This window comes from Thamnophis elegans, chromosome 1 (assembly GCF_009769535.1).
Source record: "Thamnophis elegans isolate rThaEle1 chromosome 1, rThaEle1.pri, whole genome shotgun sequence".
NCBI classification, from domain to species: domain Eukaryota; kingdom Metazoa; phylum Chordata; class Lepidosauria; order Squamata; family Colubridae; genus Thamnophis; species Thamnophis elegans.
Window position 1 is genome coordinate 54,053,533 of NC_045541.1, and position 22,638 is coordinate 54,076,170.

The 22,638-nt window shown below is 42.8% G+C and overlaps 1 protein-coding gene across 1 annotated transcript in view; it reads left to right on the forward strand.

Moving 5' to 3' along the window:
• Positions 1 to 22,638, forward strand: part of SEMA5B (semaphorin 5B) — a 623,924-nt gene that overhangs the window by 372,361 nt on the left and 228,925 nt on the right. The window contains exon 5 of the mRNA XM_032227708.1: positions 835 to 1,043. Within this exon, the coding sequence (XP_032083599.1) occupies positions 887 to 1,043 (157 nt within the window). The 5' untranslated portion in view covers positions 835 to 886. The remainder of the gene's footprint in view (positions 1 to 834; positions 1,044 to 22,638) is intronic.

Genomic DNA, 22,638 nt, shown 5'->3' on the forward strand with positions numbered 1-22,638 from the left:
TCTTTTCCCCACAGCAACCCTGTGAGGTGAGGTGTGCTGAGAGATTGGCCCAAAGTCACCCAACGGTTTTCATGCCTAAGTTGGGACTGGAATTTCGATCCTTGTTTCTAGTCTGATGCCTTAACTGCTAAACTAAAAGTAGTTTTTCTATTTTTCCCTTTTGTTATAAAAAGATGAGGGAATGAGTTTAAAATAGAGAACTGTTTGGCTCATCACTTACTGGAAAACCACATTTGATAGTGCTTCTGTAATTATCTTACAAATATTCTACACTGCAGTAAATGTAGTAATAGATATGCTATCTTTGGGTAGGGTGTTTTTTTTCCTGAATACAAAATGCTGAGTTTTGAAAGGGAGGAAATGGAATATTCTATCAGGAATATCACCCTTTTGACAGAATGAGTAAGCATTTGGAATGTGAGTCCAGAGAATAAGTCAATATAGTTCACCTCATCCCCAAATTAATTGTATTTTATTTATTTGTTTGCATAGCTTGTATGTTTCTCCAACCTAAACTAACGTTGAGAGGCTTACATATACTATTTATGTAAATAAGATTAAACAGTAGAGCCTTTAAGGCACAAATAACAATAATACAAAATACAGTGTCATTGATAAATAAGACTTTTCGTTCATTAAACTCCAGAAAGGGACAGCTTACAGTATCTGTACCTCATCCCTAGTCTCCTTTTTAAACATTTACTATACTGAGAATTTGAATATCATTGTAAAGCATTAATGTTCCTGAGAACTGGCTGTGTAGGATGTAAAGCTGATTTAATTTGTATCATTTTTGTAAGAGGCCCTATTTTTTTTCCCCCTTTAATGTTTCAGGTATTTTCGAGAGGCCTAATTTGGATGCCCTATCTGCAGCACATCTTCAATCATGGCTGTTTCGGGAGCAAAAGCTGTTCTACTGTCATTTGCGAGCCTTTTCCTTCTCACATTTCACCTCTCTGCGGCACACAGGATTCCTGACTACGCTGAAGAAGACGAGGAAAAGCAGTGTTCCAGAAGAGAGCACCCTATGATTTATTTCGAAGGTGAAAGATCTTTCTTTTTTAATTCTTCTGTCCTAGTTTGAGAAGTGGCAGTTTTAGGTCACTTTGAATTGCAACCTTCAGTAGCCTTTCCTGTTATTTCAATTACAATTCAATTTTCTAATGAAGTGCCAGAGTGGCATACTCTGTCTTGTTTTATTACAGCCATTTTCTTCTTCAGTTCTAAAAGGGCAGAACTTGCTCTTTCAAAAATTATACCATTTGGATCTGTATTTTGCTGTAGAAAGTTAGCTTCCCTGCTTCTTTCATGAAATAGTGCCTATTTACAATCTGGATCTCTTTCAGTCTCTGCTGCAGGGAGTAATGAGCTAAGATGATTTCTGCAATGAAGTTGGTTCGTTTATGTATTACTTTTATATCCTGCCACAGTCTTGCAGGACTCGGTGCTATGGGGGTACAGAAGCCACCCAAAAATATTTATTTATTTATTTATTTATTTATTTATTTATTTATTTATTTATTTATTTATTTATTTATTTATTTAATTTTAGTTATTTGTCAACAAGTACAAGGAAACAAGTGTGAAAACACATGAAAAAATGGCACAAATAAATGGATATAAATAAGCAAAACATAGCCATAAGCACATAAAAAGAGTACATATAAATGGGGACAGTAGGACAGGGACTTAAGGCATGCTGGTGCGCTTATGCACCCCCCTTAGGGACCTCTTAAGAAATGTGTAAGGTCCATGGTAGACAGTTTAAGGTAAAAGGTATGGGTGTTAGAGGAACTAATAACAGTGTTAGGTAAGGTGTTCCACACATTTACTACTCTATTGATGTAATCTAAGGTGATCAGGCATCCCGCTTTTGGCGGGACAGTCACAATTTTTCATAATTTGTCCTGCGACGTTTTCAAAAAGTCCCGATTTTCATGGGTGAGTGGACAAAAGGGCATCGGCAGTGCAGCCAGGACCCGCTGTGGGAGGGCGAGGGAAGATCAGGGCGGGGCCTGAGGGAAGCCGGAGGGAAGCCGGAGGGAGGGGGCTCGGAGGGAGGGGGGAGCCAAGATGGCGGTGGCTGAGGAGGAGGAGGTCTCGCGGCTGCCGCTACCACCGACACCACCAAGGAATTGCAGGATGATAGTGGCTGTGCGCCGGGAGGGCAGCCTGCGCAGTTGGAGGCTGCGTGGCGGCTGCACGCTGCCGAGCAGCCTCGCATACGCAGCTCGCCTTACTGCCCGATGGATGCTGCCCTGCTGCTGGCGCTGCTGCACCTCTGCTCCGCTGTGAAGATGCCACCAACACCCCTGCTGGCTCTTCCCGCCTGGATACCCGCCGCCCAGGAGCCGCCTGAAGCCCTCCTGCCCACCACCGGCTGCACCACGGCCGATTTGCCCCAGGCGGGCTGGAAAGCTTCGGGCATCCGGGCGGGAAGAGCCGGCAAGCGGATGGCAGTGGCATCGCCGCCTGGGAGCCGCCTGAAGCCTTCCTGCCCACTACCGGCTGCACCGCAGCCAACTCGCCCCGGGCGGGCTGGAAGGCTTCGGGCATCCGTTCAGGAAGAACCGGCAAGCGGATGGCGGTGGCATCGCCGCCCGGGAGCCGCCTGAAGCCTTCCTGCCCAACACCTACTCTTCCCTGACTTATTTTGATGAGCGCGGGGCGACTGACGGTAGTTTGCGCCGGCCGCACCTGCTCAAACTATCATCAGTTGCCCCATGTTAAAATCTGGCCACCTTACGCTTGGTGGGAGCTGCGGACGCCATTGGGTGGGCCCTCCCCGCGCCGCGCATATCCCTCTCCTTCTTCCCTTTGTGCGCGACTCCCCTACCGGCGCTGCCATCCATCAGAGGCGGATATAAAGCTCTGGAAGAGGCGCCACGATTGGAGCAAGGCACCAGTGGGGGCTGCTATTTGTCCTGCCGAGAGGAAGGGCCCTTGACTGGGGCCCTTCTCCGAGGCTGTTGCGGTGGGATAGAAAGGATGATCGGGTTGGCTTTCTTCCTCCACCCCCCCCATGCCAGCGAAGTTTCCCCTGTCCCACCTCTCCCCTCCATCTTGTGAAGGCTGAAATCCACGCCTCCCCCACCCCGATCCTTACTGCTAAGACACAAGGGTGCTCAGCTTTTGGCAGTTATCAATATGGTCACGAGGCACGATTGATGGAAAAGGAATGATGAGGGGTGATTGAGCGGCTATTTTCCTTGGAGGAGTGGTGATGGGTGGTGGGTGGGGAGAGATTAAGACAACACGGTTGATAAAGAGATGTTAACAAACGGTTCCGGATGAGGGTAGACTCTCCTCAGGATGGGAACCTGAGGATGTTGTGCACCTGCAAGTTTTATGACTCCTACATGCCCCTCCCAATAATTGGGCTCCCTTCAAAAAGGATTGGAGAGTTTTAGTATCCTGTTAGGGACCATGCAAGCCTGACCCATCCATTGGATGGGTGGTGGTTGGGAAAGCCTCTTTTGTTTGCAGACAGTAAGTGCCACGAGCACATTGGTTGGTCATCTCATACAACCGTCTTTTGATGGTTTTTTTTCCTCCTATGGGGAACGGAGGCTTCGGATTTGTCCGAAGATGTGCTTTCATATAATTCATGACTTTGTGTATGTGTGTGCATGTAGGCAGAGAGATTTCCTTAGATGAAGAAATGTGTGTCATCTGAAAGATTATGGAGCAGAAGGAGGGTGAATGTGGGCTGTGATGCACGTCTAACCCTCTAGAGATTTTAGCAGAGCACAAAAGGATTGTGGCTCCCAGTAGCAGCAACGGCAGCAGTCTTCCTTGCCAGTTTCTAAACTGGGATGTTATTGAAAGAAAGGAACCCTTGAATGTGAAGCTTTTAGATTTAGATTTTTAGATTTTATTAAGAATTTATATGCCGCCCTTTTCCCTGGAGGGACTCAGGGCGGCTTACAATAATGAGGGGAAGGGGGTGCAAGACAAGACTTAAAGGAAAAAAAAAATCGTGAATAAAAGAAAATTATCCATAAAAACACAACATTCATTCAACATTCGGGCGGGGTGAGAGTAATCCTATCCCCAGGCCTGACGGGATAGCCAGGTCTTCAGGGCTGTGCGGAAGGCCTGGACTGTGGTGAGGGTACGGATCTCCACGGGGAGGGTGTTCCATAATGTCGGAGCTGCAACTGAGAAGGCTCTCCTCCGCGTAGTCGCCAGTCGGCACTGACTGGCGGATGGAATTCGGAGGAGGCCTACTCTGTGCGATCTGATGGGACGCAGGGAGCTAATTGGCAGGAGGCGGTCTCTCAAATAGTCAGATCCACTACCATGGAGCGCTTTATAGGTGGTAAGTAGGACCTTGAAGTGCACCCGACGATCAACAGGTAGCCAGCGCAGCTCACGGAGGATTGGTGTTATATGGGCGTACCGTGGTGCGCCCATAATCACTCGCGCGGCCGCGTTCTGAACTAGCTGAAGTCGTCGGATGCTCTTCAAGGGCAGCCCCATGTAGAGCACATTGCAGTATTCCAGCCTAGAGGTCACAAGGGCTCGAGTGACTGTTGTGAGAGCCTCCCGGTTCAGGTAGGGCCGCAACTGGCGTACCAGGCGAACCTGGGCAAATGCCCCCCTGGTCACAGCCGACAAGTGATGCTCAAAACTCAGCTGTGAATCCAGGAGGACTCCCAAGTTGCGGACCCTGTCTGAGGGGTGTAAATTTTGCCCCCCCAGCCTGATTGTTGGAACATTAGCCAAATTTTTGGGAGGAAAACACAACAGCCACTCGGTCTTTTCCGGGTTGAGTACCAGTTTGTTAGCTCTCATCCAGTCTTTAACAGCCTCAAGGCCCCGGTTCATCACGTCCACCGCTTCATTGAGTTGGCACGGGGCGGACAGATACAACTGCGTATCGTCCGCATATTGGTGGTACTTAATCCCGTGCCTCCGAATAATCTCGCCCAGCGGTTTCATGTATATGTTAAATAGTAGGGGGGACAGAACCGAGCCCTGCGGCACCCCATAGGTTAGGGGCCTCGGGGACGATCTCTCCCTCCCCACCAACACCGACTGCGACCTGTCCGAGAGGTAGGAGGAGAACCACTGTAGAACAGTGCCGCCCACCCCCACCTCCCGCAGTCGTCGCAGAAGGATACCATGGTCGATGGTATCGAAAGCCGCTGAGAGGTCGAGGAGAACCAGGATGGACGCGTGGCCTCCATCTCTGGCTCTCCAGAGATCATCGGTCAATGCGACCAAAGCGGTTTCAGTGCTGTAACCGGGCCTGAAGCCAGACTGGAAGGGGTCAAGATAGTTAGCTTCCTCCAAGGTACGCTGAAGCTGTAAGGCCACCACCTTCTCAACAACCTTCCCCAGAAAGGGGAGGTTGGAGACTGGACGATAGTTGTTAAGAACTGCTGGATCCAAAGACGGTTTCTTCAGGAGGGGCCTCACCACCGCCGCCTTAAGCGCGGTGGGGAGGTGTCCCTCCCGAAGAGAGGCGGTAACAACCGCCTGGATCCAGCCTCGTGTCACCTCTCTGCTGTTGGTAGTCAGCCAAGAGGGACACGGGTCCAGTATGCAGGTGGAGGAACTCACAGCTCGCATAGCCTTGTCCACATCCCCAGAGGCAACATCCTGAAACTCAACCCAGAGATGGTCTACCAAGTTATTCCCCTGTGTCCCGGCTGGATCTGCGGGGGTGGAGTCCAGTTCCGATCGAAACCGAGCAACTTTGTCCGCCAAGAACTGACTATATTCCTCAGCCTTACCCTGCAGGGGGTTCCCCGTCTCCCTCCTATTTAGGAGGGAGCGGGTTATCCTAAACAGGGCGGCTGGGCGAGACTCGGCGGACGCTACCAAGGAGGCAATGTGTGATCTTTTGGCGGTTCTCAATGCCCAAATATACTCCTTGGTGCAAGCTGTCAACAGTGCTCGGTTCGATACGGACCTGTCGGACCTCCACTGGTGCTCTAGGCGTCTCCTCCGGCGCTTTATCTCGCGGAGCTCCTCGGTGAACCAAGGGGGTCTCCGCGAGCCGCTGACCCGGAGGGGCCGTAGTGGCGCAATTCGGTCCAGAGACTCCGATGCCGCCGAGTGCCAGGCCGCAGCAATAGTCTCCGCCGAACTGTGGGCGAGAGCGTCTGGAATGACCCCAAGCTCCGTCTGGAACCTAACAGGGTCCATCAGTCGCCTGGGGCGGAACCACCTGGTCGGTTCCTCCTCCCCACGGTGGGGGTTTGGCCTCCGGAAGTCTAACCTCAGTAGGTAGTGGTCTGACCACGACAGGGGAATGGTCTCATTTCCCCTCAGACCAAGATCATAACTCCACTGCTCCGAGAGGAATACGAGGTCGAGTGTATGTCCCGCCAAGTGGGTAGGGCCTCGAGTTACCTGGGTCAGGCCCATGGCTGTCATGGAGGCCATGAACTCCTGCGCTCCGTCAGAGTGTTCGCCGAGCGAAGGCAAATTGAAGTCCCCCAGAACCATTAATCTAGGGAACTCAATTGCTAGCTCGGCTATTGACTCGAGGAGCGCAGGGAGGGCCGCTGCAACGCAGTTGGGAGGCAGGTACGTTAGCAGCAAACCCGCTTGACCCTTGAGGTCCAACTTCACTAGTAGGGACTCACACCCGGCAAGCTCCGGAGCAGGGATCCTACGAGGAACTAAAGACTCCCGGACTACAATAGCCACACCGCCACCCCTTCCCTGGGCTCTCGGCTGATGAAGCACCTGAAACCCGTCTGGGCACAGCTCTACGAGGGGGACTCCTCCCTCCGTGCCCAGCCATGTCTCAGTAATACATGCCAGGTCTGCCCCCTCGTCTACAATCAAGTCCCGGACGAGGGGAGCCTTATGAATAACAGACCTGGCATTTAGCGACAGCAGCCTGAGACCAGGGTCCTGATCGCTCACGCCATCTGACCTTGGAGTGGGACTCATAGGGCCGGAAGGAGGGATCTCTGCGATATAGCGAACCCTCCTTCCCCGGTAATGGCCAGCCCTAAAGTCCCCGCCATATCTGCCTCTCCCTGTTATGATCGCAATGCTCCGACTCTCTCCCGTGGGCATAATTCCCCCAACCACCCCAATGGCCCCCGCTTGCCCCGCCAGGTCCTCCGAATCAGGCATACTCAGACACTCACACAAACAGTCCCCACAATATAATTAAAACATAAAAAGAATACAGCAATAATAGTACTAAAAGTGGGTCTTTCATACTAACTCATTCAATTCCACGCACTCAACATACCCGTTTAAAATTGCGCAACACAGAATTTAAAATTATGAGTTCCAGAAGAGCCAGCCTCCCTTCCTCCAGTTCCAGAGAAATCCGAGGCCAAAGTCCAAGGTCCGTATTCTATAAATAGTTGTAGATGGAGGGGGGGCAAAGCACAGGCCCCAGGTATCATCCAGCACCAGCTTTGCAGTCTCACACCCTCCAAATCCAGATAAAGCATGGAATAATAAATAATAACGGTCCATAGGAGATAAAGCGGTAGTATGCAGGGGGGTATCTTGTCTTCCCCCTCTCCTGAAATCCTGGAACGGCCAGAGTCTAAATGTCCAAAGTCTACAAGTGACTGGAACCAGTTAGAAGGGGGAAAGGGGGGGTGCCAGCTTAGTGTCCAATTTTTAAAACGCCAAGTTCCTGTCCCTGAAACTGCCATCCTCTATCACTTCTTTCCCCAAACCAAATGCACCAGAAGTATATGTACCATGGGATATCAAAATGGTTAAAGAGATGGTCGGTTGCTCACATTAGATGTTTCAAAGTAGCAGTGGTAGCAAGTGGTGGGGAAGAGCAGTTGTTCCGGGCCAATGCCGATGGTCGCAGGCCAGGCAGTAAAGTTCGTATTAAATAAGAATAAATAGGCAGGCAAACATGGCTCCGCAGTAGCAGGGGCAGACAGGAAGAGGAATTGTCCAAGCCACAGAAGGAATAGAAAGGAGAGGCTCCACGGTGAGAGAGGTAGGCACTAAAATACAGGATAGAGGAGGGGCGGGCGTTCAGGCAAGCTATGATGATAGTGGCTAATCGCCGTTTAGTTCGCTCGCCCAAGCCACAATAATTTCCTCCTCTTTACCACGACGGTGATGGTAATAGTAGAGATGATAATAGCCAGTTTCAAATCCCCCAAACTCACCGTCCCTTTTTTTCGTTGTAGATGAAAATCCAGAGTTCCTCTCCAAGCCCCGCGCTGTTTAGATCTAAGAAGAACAGCGGGGGGGGGGGGCAATCGTAAGAGCGAAAAGCTCAAGCAGCCATCTTCCGACCAATTCCCACTGCCACCATTTCGCTGCTCTAGGGCACCTCCAGGACCAGGGCTCATCCGATAGGGCAGGCGACCACCAGGGGCTTCTAAGACACCCAGGTATCCAGGATGTTAAAAGACACCAGCTGTCCGCGTCTCGCCGCCGCCGCTGCTCTCGCTCGATGAATCAGCTGTTAGGCTGCTCAGCTGTTAGGCGCAATGGAGGCTAAATTAAGCCTTCGGGAGCGGTGTTTTTTGAAATGTCGTCCGGTCCTGGAGAGTTCTAAAGATCTTAATCTCACCCAGGCTCTTTCTGGAGACTATGCGGCTCGTTTGGAAGGCTAACCAGCGCTTTTTCGCCAGATTACAGGGAGCGAAAAAGCCCGGCCGCCATTCCAAACCCGCACATGCGCAAAGCTAAGAGTAAATTTTAGGCAACCGGATAGTGAGTTAGCTCTCTGATAATAAAATGTTGCAGGCTGCTTAATTCATTCTCAGAGTATATTGCCCTTGGTTTCAATTGGGATTCAAATAAGAACTGTAGTCCAACAGCTAAATTCCGTAAGAAGAGGGATGAGTGCAAATGCCCCTTTCACTGTAAGGCAAAATCTCCAGTTGAAATGTCATCTTAGCTAGGTGACCTTAGGGAAAGTACAGCTGTTAGTTAAGGTATCTACCCCCATCTGCTGAATGAAGATAATAATTTCTGATTTAAGGGAATGATGGCAAACAAGGCTTCTTGAAATAATGCTTGCAAAGTAATATAGAAATGTTGGCTGCAAAAGTTGATGGAATTAGGAGTTGAAATTGACTGCTTTGATTAAAGAACACAATTAATTTTGTTTCTACTTGGAAACCCCTTTTGTGCTTCTGGGGAGGGGAAGTAAAACTTTGATTTTGGTTTTCCTGATTAGATAGTTTGTTGTTATAGAATTGGGTAGTATATATTATTGGGTAAAAGTAAAAAGTTGAGGTTGTAATATTATTGTCTTCTACTGTGCTAAAAAAGAGTCAGAAGTCAATGCCTCCCCCCCTTTTCCCCTTCTACCACACACTTTCTCCTTTTTCCCTTTTTCCACTCTTAATTTCCCCTTATTTTCATTTTTTTGTCTTTTATATTCTGATAAACTAATAAAAATAATTAAGCAGGAGAGAAAGATGAAAAGTAAATGTGATTAAAGTTCACTTTTCATCTTCCTCCACCATCAGTGCCTTTCCCTCTCACTTTGGCCTTTTCTAGTGGAGCAAAAATAATATTTCTATCAAAGCTTCCTTCCCAGGGGAGAACTCCCAGAATGCCAAGAGATGGGCATTAAAGCCAACCAAAAAAAGAAAGACCCTATCCCAGAAATCTTGCTTCAAGCCGAATTTCCCCCCATTTCCCTCATTACACTAAAAAACCCCTCTTCCGTGTCTTCCTACTAAATGAGAGCATTTTGGTGTAGTGGTGAAAGGGCTGGCCTACACACCAAGGGAAGATGAGTTTGAGTCCTGCTTTTGGGCCAATCGTTCTCTCTCAGCCCAACCCACCTCACAGGGTTGTTGTTGTTGTTGTTATGTGGAAAATATTAAAAGGAAGATTAGGTATGTTTTCCGCCTTTCTGTTATTTGTAAAAATAAGATAGGTGGGATAAAACTCTAATAAATAATAAAAATAAATGAACCATAGACCATTTATTCTATCAGAACATCTTATTCCTAATCTATTCAATTGGATTATTCCTTCATGAGGATTGACTAAATCCTAGCATTAACTAAAAAGTCCTGATTTTTTTTTTTTTTTAATCAAGAACACCCCCCGCCCCCTGGTCAATTGTGTCCCTCTTTACCAATCTGAAAATCTGGTCACCTTAATGTAATCATTTTTCCTGCAATCAAGATTTGAACGGATTACATTTAGTTGGTATCTATTGATAGCCCTTGTCTTATTGCAGTTGAAGTAAAAGTAGTCATTAACAGATAGGACGTTATGGCAGATTATCTTGTGCACTAAGCTCAGGTCAGAATGTAGACAGTGTAGTTCAAGGTTATCCAGGCCTAAAATTTCAAGCCTGGTGGTATATGGAATGTTATTATGAGCAGACGAGTTGAGTACTCTTCTTGTAAAATACCTCTGGTCCCTCTCTAATGTTTTAATTTCTGAAATGCAGTGTGCGTTTCAGGCAGGGACCAGTATTCAAGTATAGGTCTGGCAAAGGTTTTGTATGCCCTAGTTAGCAGCATAGCGTTACCAGAGAGAAAACTATGTAAAATAAGGTTGGCAACTCTGAATGCCTTTTTGGCAATGTTGTTACAGTGAGCTCTGGGGCTTAGATCTTTAGAAATGAGTACTGCTAGGTCTTTGACAGAATGTGGCTCATCTTTTAGATTGTTTGTGCCCAGCTTGTGTTTGATGTTCTGATTTTTATTGCCAATGTGTAGGATTGAGGATTTGTTAGCAGAGGTTTGGAGTTTCCAATGTTTTGACCATTCAGATGCATAATCTAGGTTGTTTTGTACAGTAGTATAATTGCCTGTGGTGTTGAATAGTTTTACATCATCGGCAAAGAGGATGCAGCTGCTTATAATATGAACACAAAAGTCGCTTATGTAAAGTAGAAAAAGTGTTGGTTCTAGAACACTGCCTTGGGGAACACCACTATTAACTGGTGCAGGGTTAGATATAGTGTTTCCAATTTTGACATAATAAGCCAATAGGTAAATTTATGACCTAGAGTTATGCTGAATGTCTGGGATGGAACACCTGGTTTTGTGATGATAGAAGAGGGAGGGGGAAGAATTGTGTGTTTTTATGATTTTAATTTTTTTAATGAAAATCTTAACACACAATTCTACCCCCTCCCCTCTCACCATCACAAAACCCAGTGTCCCATCCCAGGCATTCTCCAGAAAGCAACTAAGGTCTAAGTTCTAGAGAAAGATAATTTCAAAGGACCTCAGCCTCCACATCTTCCGAAAGTGAGGGACTACCAATTGCTTTTCCTGGGAAAATCAAACTGATTGGGCCAATTCTAGCAAATGAACAGATTAGCCTGGAAACTAATCTGATGCCAAGGTACAAATCATGTCAGTTAAAGCATGAATGTGTATATGGGATGGAGCATCTAATTGCACTTAATCATGTGGTCTACCAAACAAAACTAAGCAGAAATAGATTTTAAAGGAAGAACATCAGGGCTATAAGAGCTGTTCCTTAACATTGAAAAAACACCTTAAAAGAAGATCATGATCAGTGACGTGCAGTCAGGGGAGGCAGGGCCTCACCACTGTCATCATGAAAATAAAATTAAAAGGAAAAAGGCTGAGGTAGTTGCTGCCAGAGTCAAAGTGGATGACTCTGCTTAGTGCTTAGCTGTTTAAAAAAGCCGCTAAAAAAGTGACCTCTGCAGGAGGAGGTGAGAGAACCACGTGCCTCATTTAGTTTATCTTTATAATCACTTGAGCAGAGTTAAGCAAGGGTTAAAAGGTGAAAAATTCCTTATGTAGATGAGGCACATGGTTCTCTCGCCTCCTCCTGTAGAGGGCACTTTTTCAGAGGCTTTTTTTAAAACAGTTAAGCAGAGTCATCCATTGGAGGCTCTGGCAGCGCTAATCCAGCCTGACCAGTAGCTCTTGCCTTTTTCTTTTTACATTTTTTACATTTTCACCATGGCAGACAAGAGGAGAGTTGAAATCCTCTGTGAAACAGCTGCAAAAGGTATGTGGGTCAGAGGGAGGGGGGAGGAATTCAAAATTATTGTAATTTGTAAGTAATTGTAATTTGTATTATTGTAAGTGGTGTGTGTGTGTGTGCGTGCGTGTGTGTGTGTGCGTGTGTGTGTGTTTTACTCACCTCTGCTGGCGCGCAGGCTGGCACTTTATTTTTTATTTTTTAAAGCCATGTCCGCCATGGCGGATGCAGCGCTGGGCCTTTAAAGCCCTGCTGCTGGGGCCCTGCCGCCACTTTAAAGCCCTGCCACTGTGTCTGCCATAGAGCAGGACACGTCCCGCTCTATGGCGGATGCGGCGCTGGGACTTTACAGCCCTGCCGCCGGGGCCCTGCTGCCACTTTAAAGCCCTGCCACTGCGTCCGCCATACAGTGGGACACGTCCCGCTCTATGGTGGACGCGGCACCGAGCGGCAGGGCCCTGGCAGCAGGGCGTTAAAGTCCTGGCACCATGTCCGCAATAGAGTGGGACGCGTCCCGCTCTATGGCGAACGCGGCGGCAGGGATTTAAAGTGGCGGCAGGGCCCCAGTGACAGGGCTTTAAAGTCTCGGCGCCTCATCCGCCATAGAGCGGAACGCATTCTGCTCTATGGTGGATAGAGTGGCAGGACTTCGGCGGGGTTTTCGGAAAGCCGTGCTGGGGCTTTGGCGTGGCTTTCTGAAAGCCCTGCCGAAGCCCTGGCGCTTGCAGACATAGGGCGGCTTTTGCCCTCTTGCCTCACCGGCCATGAACCTCACCGCACATCACTGATCATGATAAACCATTTTTATAGTGAACACTGAACACTTATTAGACCCTATCCATATAATTACCAGATGTCAAGCTTGCCTTGCTTGTATATTTTATCAGCCAGTGTGGTGGCAATGAATACTGATAGAGAATAGGATGAGCAGAGGTTTGCACCTGATGCTGTTTGGTAAAATGAATATAGAGTCAGTAAACAGTTATAAACTGGAGGACAGCAGAGCACTGTTTTAAGGCACATAAAAATAATATTTCCTAAATTTTAGCAGTTGTATAGTATTTTAAATGTTTTCTTCCCAGCTACAAAAAAACTAAACTATTCCTTCTTTCTTGTAAGGAAGGAGAGAAAGAGACCCAATATTTAGGCTGCTACATCAATGCTGATCAGTTTTACCTAAAAGGCAAGCTACAGTTCTTGACTGGTGCAAAAAATCTTATTGATCAGTTTGCATTTTATTGTTGAAAGAAATGTCCTTCTGGGTTCAGCTCCAAGTGGGGAAGAAGACACTGGAGATATGGACATTTTCTTTTGGACTCGCTATGTGTTCTGTCCCCCCCTTCTCCGCTCGTTAACAAACGGCAGGCAGACAAACTTAAAAGGACTCTCTTTCTCCAAGTGTATCCTTGAATCAGGGTTACAAAAAACAAAGCACTTCTTCCAATGTCTCTATGAATCAGGGTTACAGAAGTCAAATCACTTTTCCAAGTGTACATCAAAGAAACCACGATCAAGGATCAAGGAATGTTGACTCCTGCAACCAGGGTGTGGCAGCATCCTCCTTTTATCTCCAAAACCCCACTAACGAGCCCCAGCTGCATCGTTAATCTTGCATTCCGAAAAGACTCACAGAAGACTGCTGCTGAGTCACAACAGCTATGTAACAGGTGAATTTATGACATAGAGTCATCTTGAACATGGCCCTCATTTCATAAAATGTTGCAACCTATCCTTTGGTGATATTCATCTGTTTAGTATGCTGATATTGTTACTTCCACAAATCCATTTTGAAATGAATTTCTCAAATAGTGAATTGCTAATTTTGCTTTCTGCTTGACACATGTGAATATATCTGCAATTATTTGATCCTCTATTGAGAACAAGTAACTTAGTTTCCCTCCATCTTTTTGAGAATGAGAAGTTACATCTTGATATACCATCTGAGTCTTACCTATTGGCATGTGAACTGTTTCCATTTCACAAATGTCAGCAGCTTTTTCTTTTTACTTTAGTTTTTTTACCCTATTATTTTTTAAATGGATTAAATTAAATTAGTGACACATTTACTTCTGTATAAAAACATTTTGTTCCTAACTTTAATTTTCTGGAACCAGGGAAACTTGATTTTTAGAATTGCTTGTTAAGTCACACCATGTGCTTTACTGGAGAAGAGTAAAAAAGCAAAACTTACTGTAAGATTAATTGTAGTGTGGGGGGGGTGACTACGTCTGGTTCTTTAAACAAAAAAATGTACCCATACATTTGTTGAAACAAAAGGCATGGCTTGTCAGCTTTGAGTTATCCTAAGACTATTAACAATGTGGCTTAAAAGGATTAATTTAGAACAGATACTCCTTTTATTTCTATTAGTTTTATGCCTCCAGTGAACACTGTACTGCTTTCTATTTATTGTTGGTTGGATTGAGCATGTTTTGTAAATAGCTTCTTAGGAGTACCAATGGAAGTGGATAATTTCTCTAAAATAAATGCATAAACAAACCACTACAAGCAACACATGCAATTTCCAAAGTAGTTGTTAGAACTATTTGTACCATGGAGCACAGTTAAATTGTACCTATTTGTAGCTTTCATAGTTACATGCTGTTTGCTGTATTTTTATGATAGATAGATATATGTGACATATTAGATGTGGTTTTTTACACGATCCTACAAATTTGTTGGAAGAATTGCAACAAGTTGCTAAAGGAATTAACTGCAGAAATCCAATGATAATTATCTGAGCAGAAGGATTAGATAATAAATGTATCCAAGTAATAACATTTGGTAGTCCTTTTTTCCATAACTTGTTCAAAAAACTAATTTGCACCGCTATCACAGAGATTTTCTTTGTGTCTGAGAAAGTCTTTACACCTGTTTCATTGTTAATTAAAATATAATGGTAAGATTTCTACCAATAATATAATATTATCAGATGTTTCACATTCTTTTATAAATCCAGATTATGCTGCATGGATTATGGATAGTAATACCTTTTATAATCTTCATGCCAGAGTAACCATCATAATCTGTATCTGAATCTGTATCTAACAAAGATATGGGATAAAATCTTCCATAATTTGTGGGACTTCTTCCTGTATTAGAATAATTGTTATATAAGCCTCATAATCCCATGATTGAGGCCCTTTTCTCCTAAGACTCAATATATATCTCTTAACAATACCAGAGCCAAGTTTTTCTAATATTTTTATTCAATTCAGGTGGTATATAGTAGTCATTGCCTTATTTGTATCAATTATTCCCTTCAGAATTACAGAATTACAGGAGACAGCTAACTCCCTTGAATTGGCATACAAAATGATTGGAAGATTTATTACATTTAAAAAAATCTATCCACTAAGAGAACATTATCCATTTGTAGAGGATAGTGCCTTTACACTATCACCATTGCGGCTGAGAGTATTACTAATCCTTTCATGACTTTCTGGTCAATTAAAATAATAATTCTGAGTCACCACCTGACCAGCTGTAGTGGAGATTCAAACAGAGCTGATATTAACCAGGTTCTGACCAGTTCTGGAGAACCGGTAGTGGAAATTTTGAGTAGTCCAGAGAACCAGTAAATACCACCTGTGATTGGCACCGCCCTCAACTATTCTCTGCCTCCTGAGTCCCAGCTGATCTGGAGGGAATGCGGATTTTGCAGTAACCATCCCCTTTGAGTGGGATGGGAATGGAGATTTTACAGTATCCTTCCCGTGCCACGCCCACCACTCCATTCCCACAGAACTGGTAGTAAAAAAAATGGAATCCCACCACTGGATTCAAGGTAGGATAAGTTGGGAAATTTTCTTCTCTAGCTTTTTGCCCAAGGGCCTCCTGGTGAAACAGATACCTGAAGAGATTCCATGTAACTGGACCTAAGGATTCAGGCCCATTGCCTAGGAAACTGTAGAAGGGTAAAAACCAGTGAATAAAACTGGGAAAGAATATTCAGTTTAATCATGTGAGGAATTTTGAAATTTCTGTCCAGTACAAGATGCTCAGTTGGATGATATCCTACTTTTGCTCTAACCTTTGTCTTTCTATGTCTGTCAGTATTTACATATTGTTTAGTTCCAGGTTTGAAAAGCAGACGTCAGCCTCATTAACTGGTTGCATTTAAAATTTACTCTCATATTGCTGTTCCATTGCTTCTATTAAAAATACAAATTATATACTTGATTTCTCTAGCTATGAGTTTGAAATCCAGCACCGTATTACTCCAAAACCATTTGCGCTAGGTAGCCCTGATTAAAAGGGGAAATTTGAAGCTATTCTTTCAATGCTGATTTCTGGGGGAAGAGAGAATCCTTGTAGTGTCCTATCCAGAATTCCAAGTGAGGGAAACATCTTCCCATTTGAAAATAATAGGTGATAATGTAACTTTTTACCTGGGCAGAATATTTTCACTGAGGGAGAGCCCACCTGGACATTCCAGGGTTCAAGAAGACCAGATATGAGTGTGAAGATCCCAGGGAGACTGATTTGGGTGTTGATTTGGGTCTTGACACTCCTGTCCCTTTCTTTTGCTACAACTTTCCTTCATTCTTTGAAGGAGATGGAATTTAGCAAGACATGCCATTAACTTCCTGGAGGTATCATGTTTTCAGAATTTACTTTGCTTGTTTTTAGCCTTTACTGGTTTAAACCAAAGAAAGAAAGAAAACACTAAAGAAAGAAGACAGCAAAACAATAGGAAGGCTTCTTATTCATGGGTTTTGGTGTAAGAGCGTGTATGTGTATGTGTACCATTTTTTTGCAAATTAGTAAAGAATTTACTATTTTTCACTGTAGTTACTAGATACACAATCTGTGCCTATAAGTTACACATTAATAAAGTTGCAAGACTTCAATTTTATGGAATTTTGCGTTGGAGCAAAGATCGGGGCAATTAGTAATTGTTTTCACCTTTGCTGCTGATCTGTATTTATTGTGATGTTATTTTATGTTCTTAACTTTCATTCAACAATCATTAAAGATGGGGGAGAAATCTAAAAATAAATTAAATATAGCTTTTCCATGTTTTACTTTTACATCATTATTTTTTTAAGTCAGTTTTTCAAAATGTACATGACTGCAGTTTGCAATGAAAAAGCTTGAGCAATCTGTCCTTTTCTCTGTGCTGATTAATCATGTGCTTTTAGAGCTTGTCTCAAAAAATATATAAAAGGACTTAAACTGCTTAAAAGTGCTGTGGGGCATTCCTACATGTCAATAACTGTGCATAGTACTAATTAACTTGCTAGATTGTCAGGTTCTTGGAGAGACTGTTCATTTTATTTAGAATTTGTTAATTGAATTTTATTTAGTAATTTCACTTTTGGCTACCATTGTTGCTTGATAGGGTGAAAATAATTCTACTATTTAAGGTAGGTAGCGGAAACATAACGTGTATTTTATGAGCAAATCTTGTTTAGAATAAGGTAGATGACTTATGTGATATGGCAGCATTTCAAATAGAGGTGCACATGTAGGTGCAGGACTGGTTTTTTTTAAAATAAAGTTCTACTAGCTATTATTGATGAATTGCTACATTTCTGTGCTTGTTTACTAGTTGTCTTCAGGATATAATATTAGTGATAACCAGATGAATGTGGGGGTTGCCCTCACACAGACCCACCGATTGCAGCATTGATATTCTACCTGGAGTAAAACTCCCTAAGCCCCAAATTTATTTAATAACCCCTGGGGAAATGGACAAATTGAGAAAATTCATTGACAAAAATTTGGAAAGGGGATTCATTGAACCAGCTAGGCCCCGAGTGGCTGCTCCAATCTTATTCAGAGAAAAGAAAGATGGCTCCTTTTGTCTCTGTGTTAATTTTAAAAACCTTAACGGAGTTTGTGTCCAAAATGTCTACCCTTTACCACTGATGAAGGACATGCTAGCCCAACTGGGTAAGGGGAGAATTTTCACAAAGTTAGATCTGTGAGAGGCATACTATCAGGTCAGAATTAAGGAAGGGGATGAGTGGAAAACTGCGTTTAATTGCCCTCTTGGCTGTTTCCAATTTCGAGTTTTGCCATTTGGACTGCAGGGGGCGCCAGCTGTTTTCATGCAATTAATTAATGAGGTTTTACATGATCACCTTTAAAAAGGCATGATGGTCTATCTGGATGATATCCTTATTTACATGGAAACATGTGAAGAACACGTGAAGCTTGTTTGCACAGTACTCAAAAAGCTTCGTGCAGCAGAACTGTATGCTAAATTGTCGAAATGCGAATTTCATCAGGAGAAGGTGGACTACCTGGGGTATTGTATCTCCCACAAGGGGATAGAAATGGACCCAGCAAAAGTCAAAGCAGTCACCAAATGCCCCCCCCCCGGCACGCGCAAGTAATTGCAAAGCTTCTTAGGTTTTGCTAATTTCTATCGTCAATTTATTCCTTCTTTTGCCAAGATTACTTTGCCAATTACAAACCTCCTGAAATCAAAAGGGGGGGGGGGGGTGAAATCCAAACCGAGTAAGCCCTTGAACTGGACTATGGAATGTCAGGCTGCGTTCGAGAAATTAAAACGCCTGTTTGCGGCTGAATCAGTCCTGAAACACCCGGACATGGATTCACCTTTTGTAGTCCAGGCGGATGCTAGTGATGTTGCAGTGGGGGCGGTGCTACTTCAGGCGAATGCACAAGGGAAGTTGCAACCCTGCACTTACACCTCTCGAAAGCTAACGGAGACTGAGAGACGACGGGGTATTTGGGAAAAGGAAGCTTTTGCTGTCTGGTGGGCCTTGATGACTTGGCGTCATTTTCTGGAGGAGGCGAAACACCCTTTTGAGGTATGGACTGATCACAAAAACTTGGAGGCGTTAAAAAAAAACCCAGAAACTATCCCCTAAACAAATGAGATGGGCACAACATTTCAATAGATTTAATTTCACTTTGAAATATATTCCAGGAGCGAAGAATTTTATGGTTGATGTTTTGTCCAGACTTCCTCAATATAACAGTTCAAAGCTGAGTGTTGTCCAACCTGTCATGCCAACGAGAAGGCTGGCCATTCCTGTTGTCCCCAGAAGCCAGACCACTTCCAATTTGGAAGTCACACAAGACCTCGTTACCAACCTCTTGCAATTGATGAGTGGTTCTGCCAACATACGGATGAGTGCACCATGAAGGATGGCCTGGGGGAAGAAGGCGAGGCTTAGCAGTGAGAAGATGGAGTTTCAGGCTACTCCTGAAATTCCTCTATACCGAAGGATTTTTGGACGGGTTCTTTGAACTCTAGCTGTCCCGGAGACGACAGTGAAGGTGAGGAGAGACCCAGGACCTCAGAGACACCCGCAAGTCTCTGGGGGGGGTATTAACTCCTCGTGCCAATTCCTTTCTGGATTAGCTGCGTGCTAACTGAAACTGCAGGTTGCCCCTAAGAATGGTAAAAGTGATGTCATCTGGTAAGCTGATTTTATTATCCAAGAGAGACTGTTCGTGTTAAAAATTAAGCTAATTGAAACCAAACAACAAGAAGATTTAGCGGCGAATTGGCTTTTCTAATGGATTTATGACTGGTGGTTACTTTACTTCTTAAATGCTTCAAGAAACTCCGCGACATCCTCCCCCCTCTGAATCTCCCTAAGTGGATCGTAAAACTTATCTCCTTCTAATTAGCCCATCACGATTCGACATCTTTACTACTTTACTACCTAGTTCTGTTTACAACTAGATAAGATTGACAGCCTGTAAGAGACAAAAAAAAAAGTGCTTCGAAGCCTGTGGGGGGGGGGGGAAGAGAGCTTCTAATTTTTAACTGCGACACATCATGGCTTCTAAGATTTCATTTCAGGCTCTTTTCTCTGCGTGTAAAGGACTCTTTGATTCTTACCAAAAACTGGAAAGAACCCTGGATCAACTGATTCTAAAATCTGAAGTTAAAACTGAGATCGTTGAATGCTTAAATGTTCCTGAAACACAAATGGAAAATGTGAGAAATGGTGTCTGGTCTATCTCAGAGGAAGAAAGGGAGGGGGAAGCCATAAAGAAGATCCATTTAAAGAGACAAAGTGCAGGAGGAATGGAGAATCCACCCTTGAGAATTAAAGTTAATTTGGGAAATTTTACAAGCCTAAGACAACATTATTATTTCATCACCGACATTCAGAATCCAAAGGTGCCGAAATACTTTTGTTTGGATTTGCTTATGGAAACATTTGGTAAATCTATCCAACGAATGGCTACTGGGCTGAGGAAACCTCGTTGTTGGAGGGACACAGGCTGACAGATGGGACATTACAACCAAAAATTAGCTAAATCGGATTACTTCAATTTGTAATAGATATAGCTGAATAATGACTGATATGGATAGCAATATATATAATTTGGAACTGGCTGATAGATTGATGAATACAATTGAAAACTAGTTAAACCTAATTGCTCTTTCTTGTAACAGATATTGCTGAATAATAATGGATACTGATAGTAATGTATATAATGTGGAGTTGATATGATAACTGACAATTGGATATGGAAAAACGCCTTTAGATTATACATAAAGAGTATTAACTATAATAATTAGCACTATTAAAAAAAACTAAATAAAATTCATACAATCAAATGTTAATCAATACTGGGAAAATGTTATGATATATGATATAATTGAATATTATGGATGTTTAGCTAAAATAGGATATGAGGATTTGATGACAATAGAGGATTTTACAAATAAGTAAATGAATTGTCAGCATGTGCTATGGATTAATTCTTTAGCATAGCTAAGGATGAAGGATGTTTAAATAACCATAATAATTGAAACTGGAGTTATAATGATGTTGATATGGTAAATATTCGAGTTAAGATATCTGAATTAATATGAATTAATGGAAGAGAAGCACCAAAACATGTTGTAACCAGTTGATATACTTCTTTTTTTTTTCATAACAGACACCTGTGTTTTGTTTTGTTTTCCTGATTATCGTTTTTGTCTTTTTTGTATTATCTACTATTTTTTATCTTAATTTTTATTTTTTATTTGTCCTTTTTTCCTTTCTTTTTTTTTTTGATTTCTCTCCCCTCCCATCGGTGTGGGTAGGTATTGTTCAAGATTATTACTCCTACCAATACTCCTAAATAATAATTACAGTTAAATGAAAATGGATATATAATAATGCTTGAGTTAATATGAGTTATGTTGGCTGACTGTGGAGGAGATGTACCAAAACTTATTTGTAATCGATTGATATATTAAGAAAGATGCTGTACCCATTTCAAACTAAAATTAAAAAACATTTAATTTAAAAAAAAAAACATCCTCCCCCCTCTGACTCTCCCTAAGTGGATCGTAAAATTTATTTTCTACTAATTAGCCCATCACGATTCGACATTTTTATTACTTTATTACTTGGCTCTGTTTACGATCAGATAAGATTGCACAGCCTGCAAGAGAATAAGAAAAGTGCTTCGAAGTCTGTGGAAAAAAAAAAGAGCTTGCAATTTTTAACTGCGACACATCATGGCGTCTCAAAATACCTCTAAGATTTCATTTCAGATTCTTTTTTCCGCATGTAGAGGGCTTTTTGACTCTTATCAAAGGCTGGAAAGAAAATTGGATCATCTGATTTTAAAATATGAAGTAAAAACTGAGATTGTTGAATGTTTAAATGTTCCTGAAATACAAATGGAAAATGTGAGAAATGGTGTCTGGTCTTTCTCAGAGGAAGAAAGGAGGGGGGGAGCTATAAAGAAGACTCATTTAAAGAGACAGAGTGCAGGAGGAATGGAAAATCCACCCTTGAGAATTAAAGTTAATTTGGAAAATTTTACAAGCCCAGGACAACATTATTATTTCATCATTGACATTCAGAGTCCAAAGGTGCGAAAATATCTTTGTCTGGATTTGCTTATGAAAACATTTGGCAAATTTATTCAACGCGTGGCAATTGATTTGAGAAGATTTTGCTATTGGAGAGACACTGGCTGACAGATGGAAGAACGTAATTTAAAATTAGCTAAATCTGATTACCTTAATGTGTAATAGATATAGCTGAATAATGACTGATATGGTTAGTAATATATATAATTTGGAACTGGCTGATAGATTGAAGAATACAATTGAAAACTAGCTAAACCTAATTGCTTTTTTTTGTAACAGATATAGTTGAATAATAATTGATATTGATAGTAATGTATATAATGTGGAGTTGATATGATAACTAACAATTGGATATGAGAAAACATCTTTAGATTATACATAAAGAGTATTAACTACAATAATTATCACTATTAAAAAAACTAAATAAAATACATACAATCAAATGTTAATCAATACTGGGAAAATGTTATGATATATGATATAATTAAATATTATGGATGTCCAGCTAAAATAGGACATGAGGATTTGATGATAATAGAGGATTCTACAAATAAGTAAATGAATTGTCAGCATGTGTTATGGATTAATTCTTTAGCATAGCTAAGGATGAAGGATGTTTAAATAACCATAGGTAATTAAAACTGGAGTTATAATGATGTTGATATGGTAAATATCCGAGTTAAGATATTTGAATTAATATGAGCTAATGGAAGAGAAGCACCAAAGCATGTTGTAACCAGTTGATATACTTTTTTTTTTTTCATAATAGACACCTGTGTTTTGTTTTGTTTTCCTGTCTTGTCTCTTGTCGTTTTTGTCTTTTTTTGTATTATTTTTATTTTTTATTTTTTATTTTAATTTTTATTTTTTATTTGCCCTTTTTTATTTTTTTATTTTCCCACCGGTGTGGGCAGGTATTGTTCAAGATTATT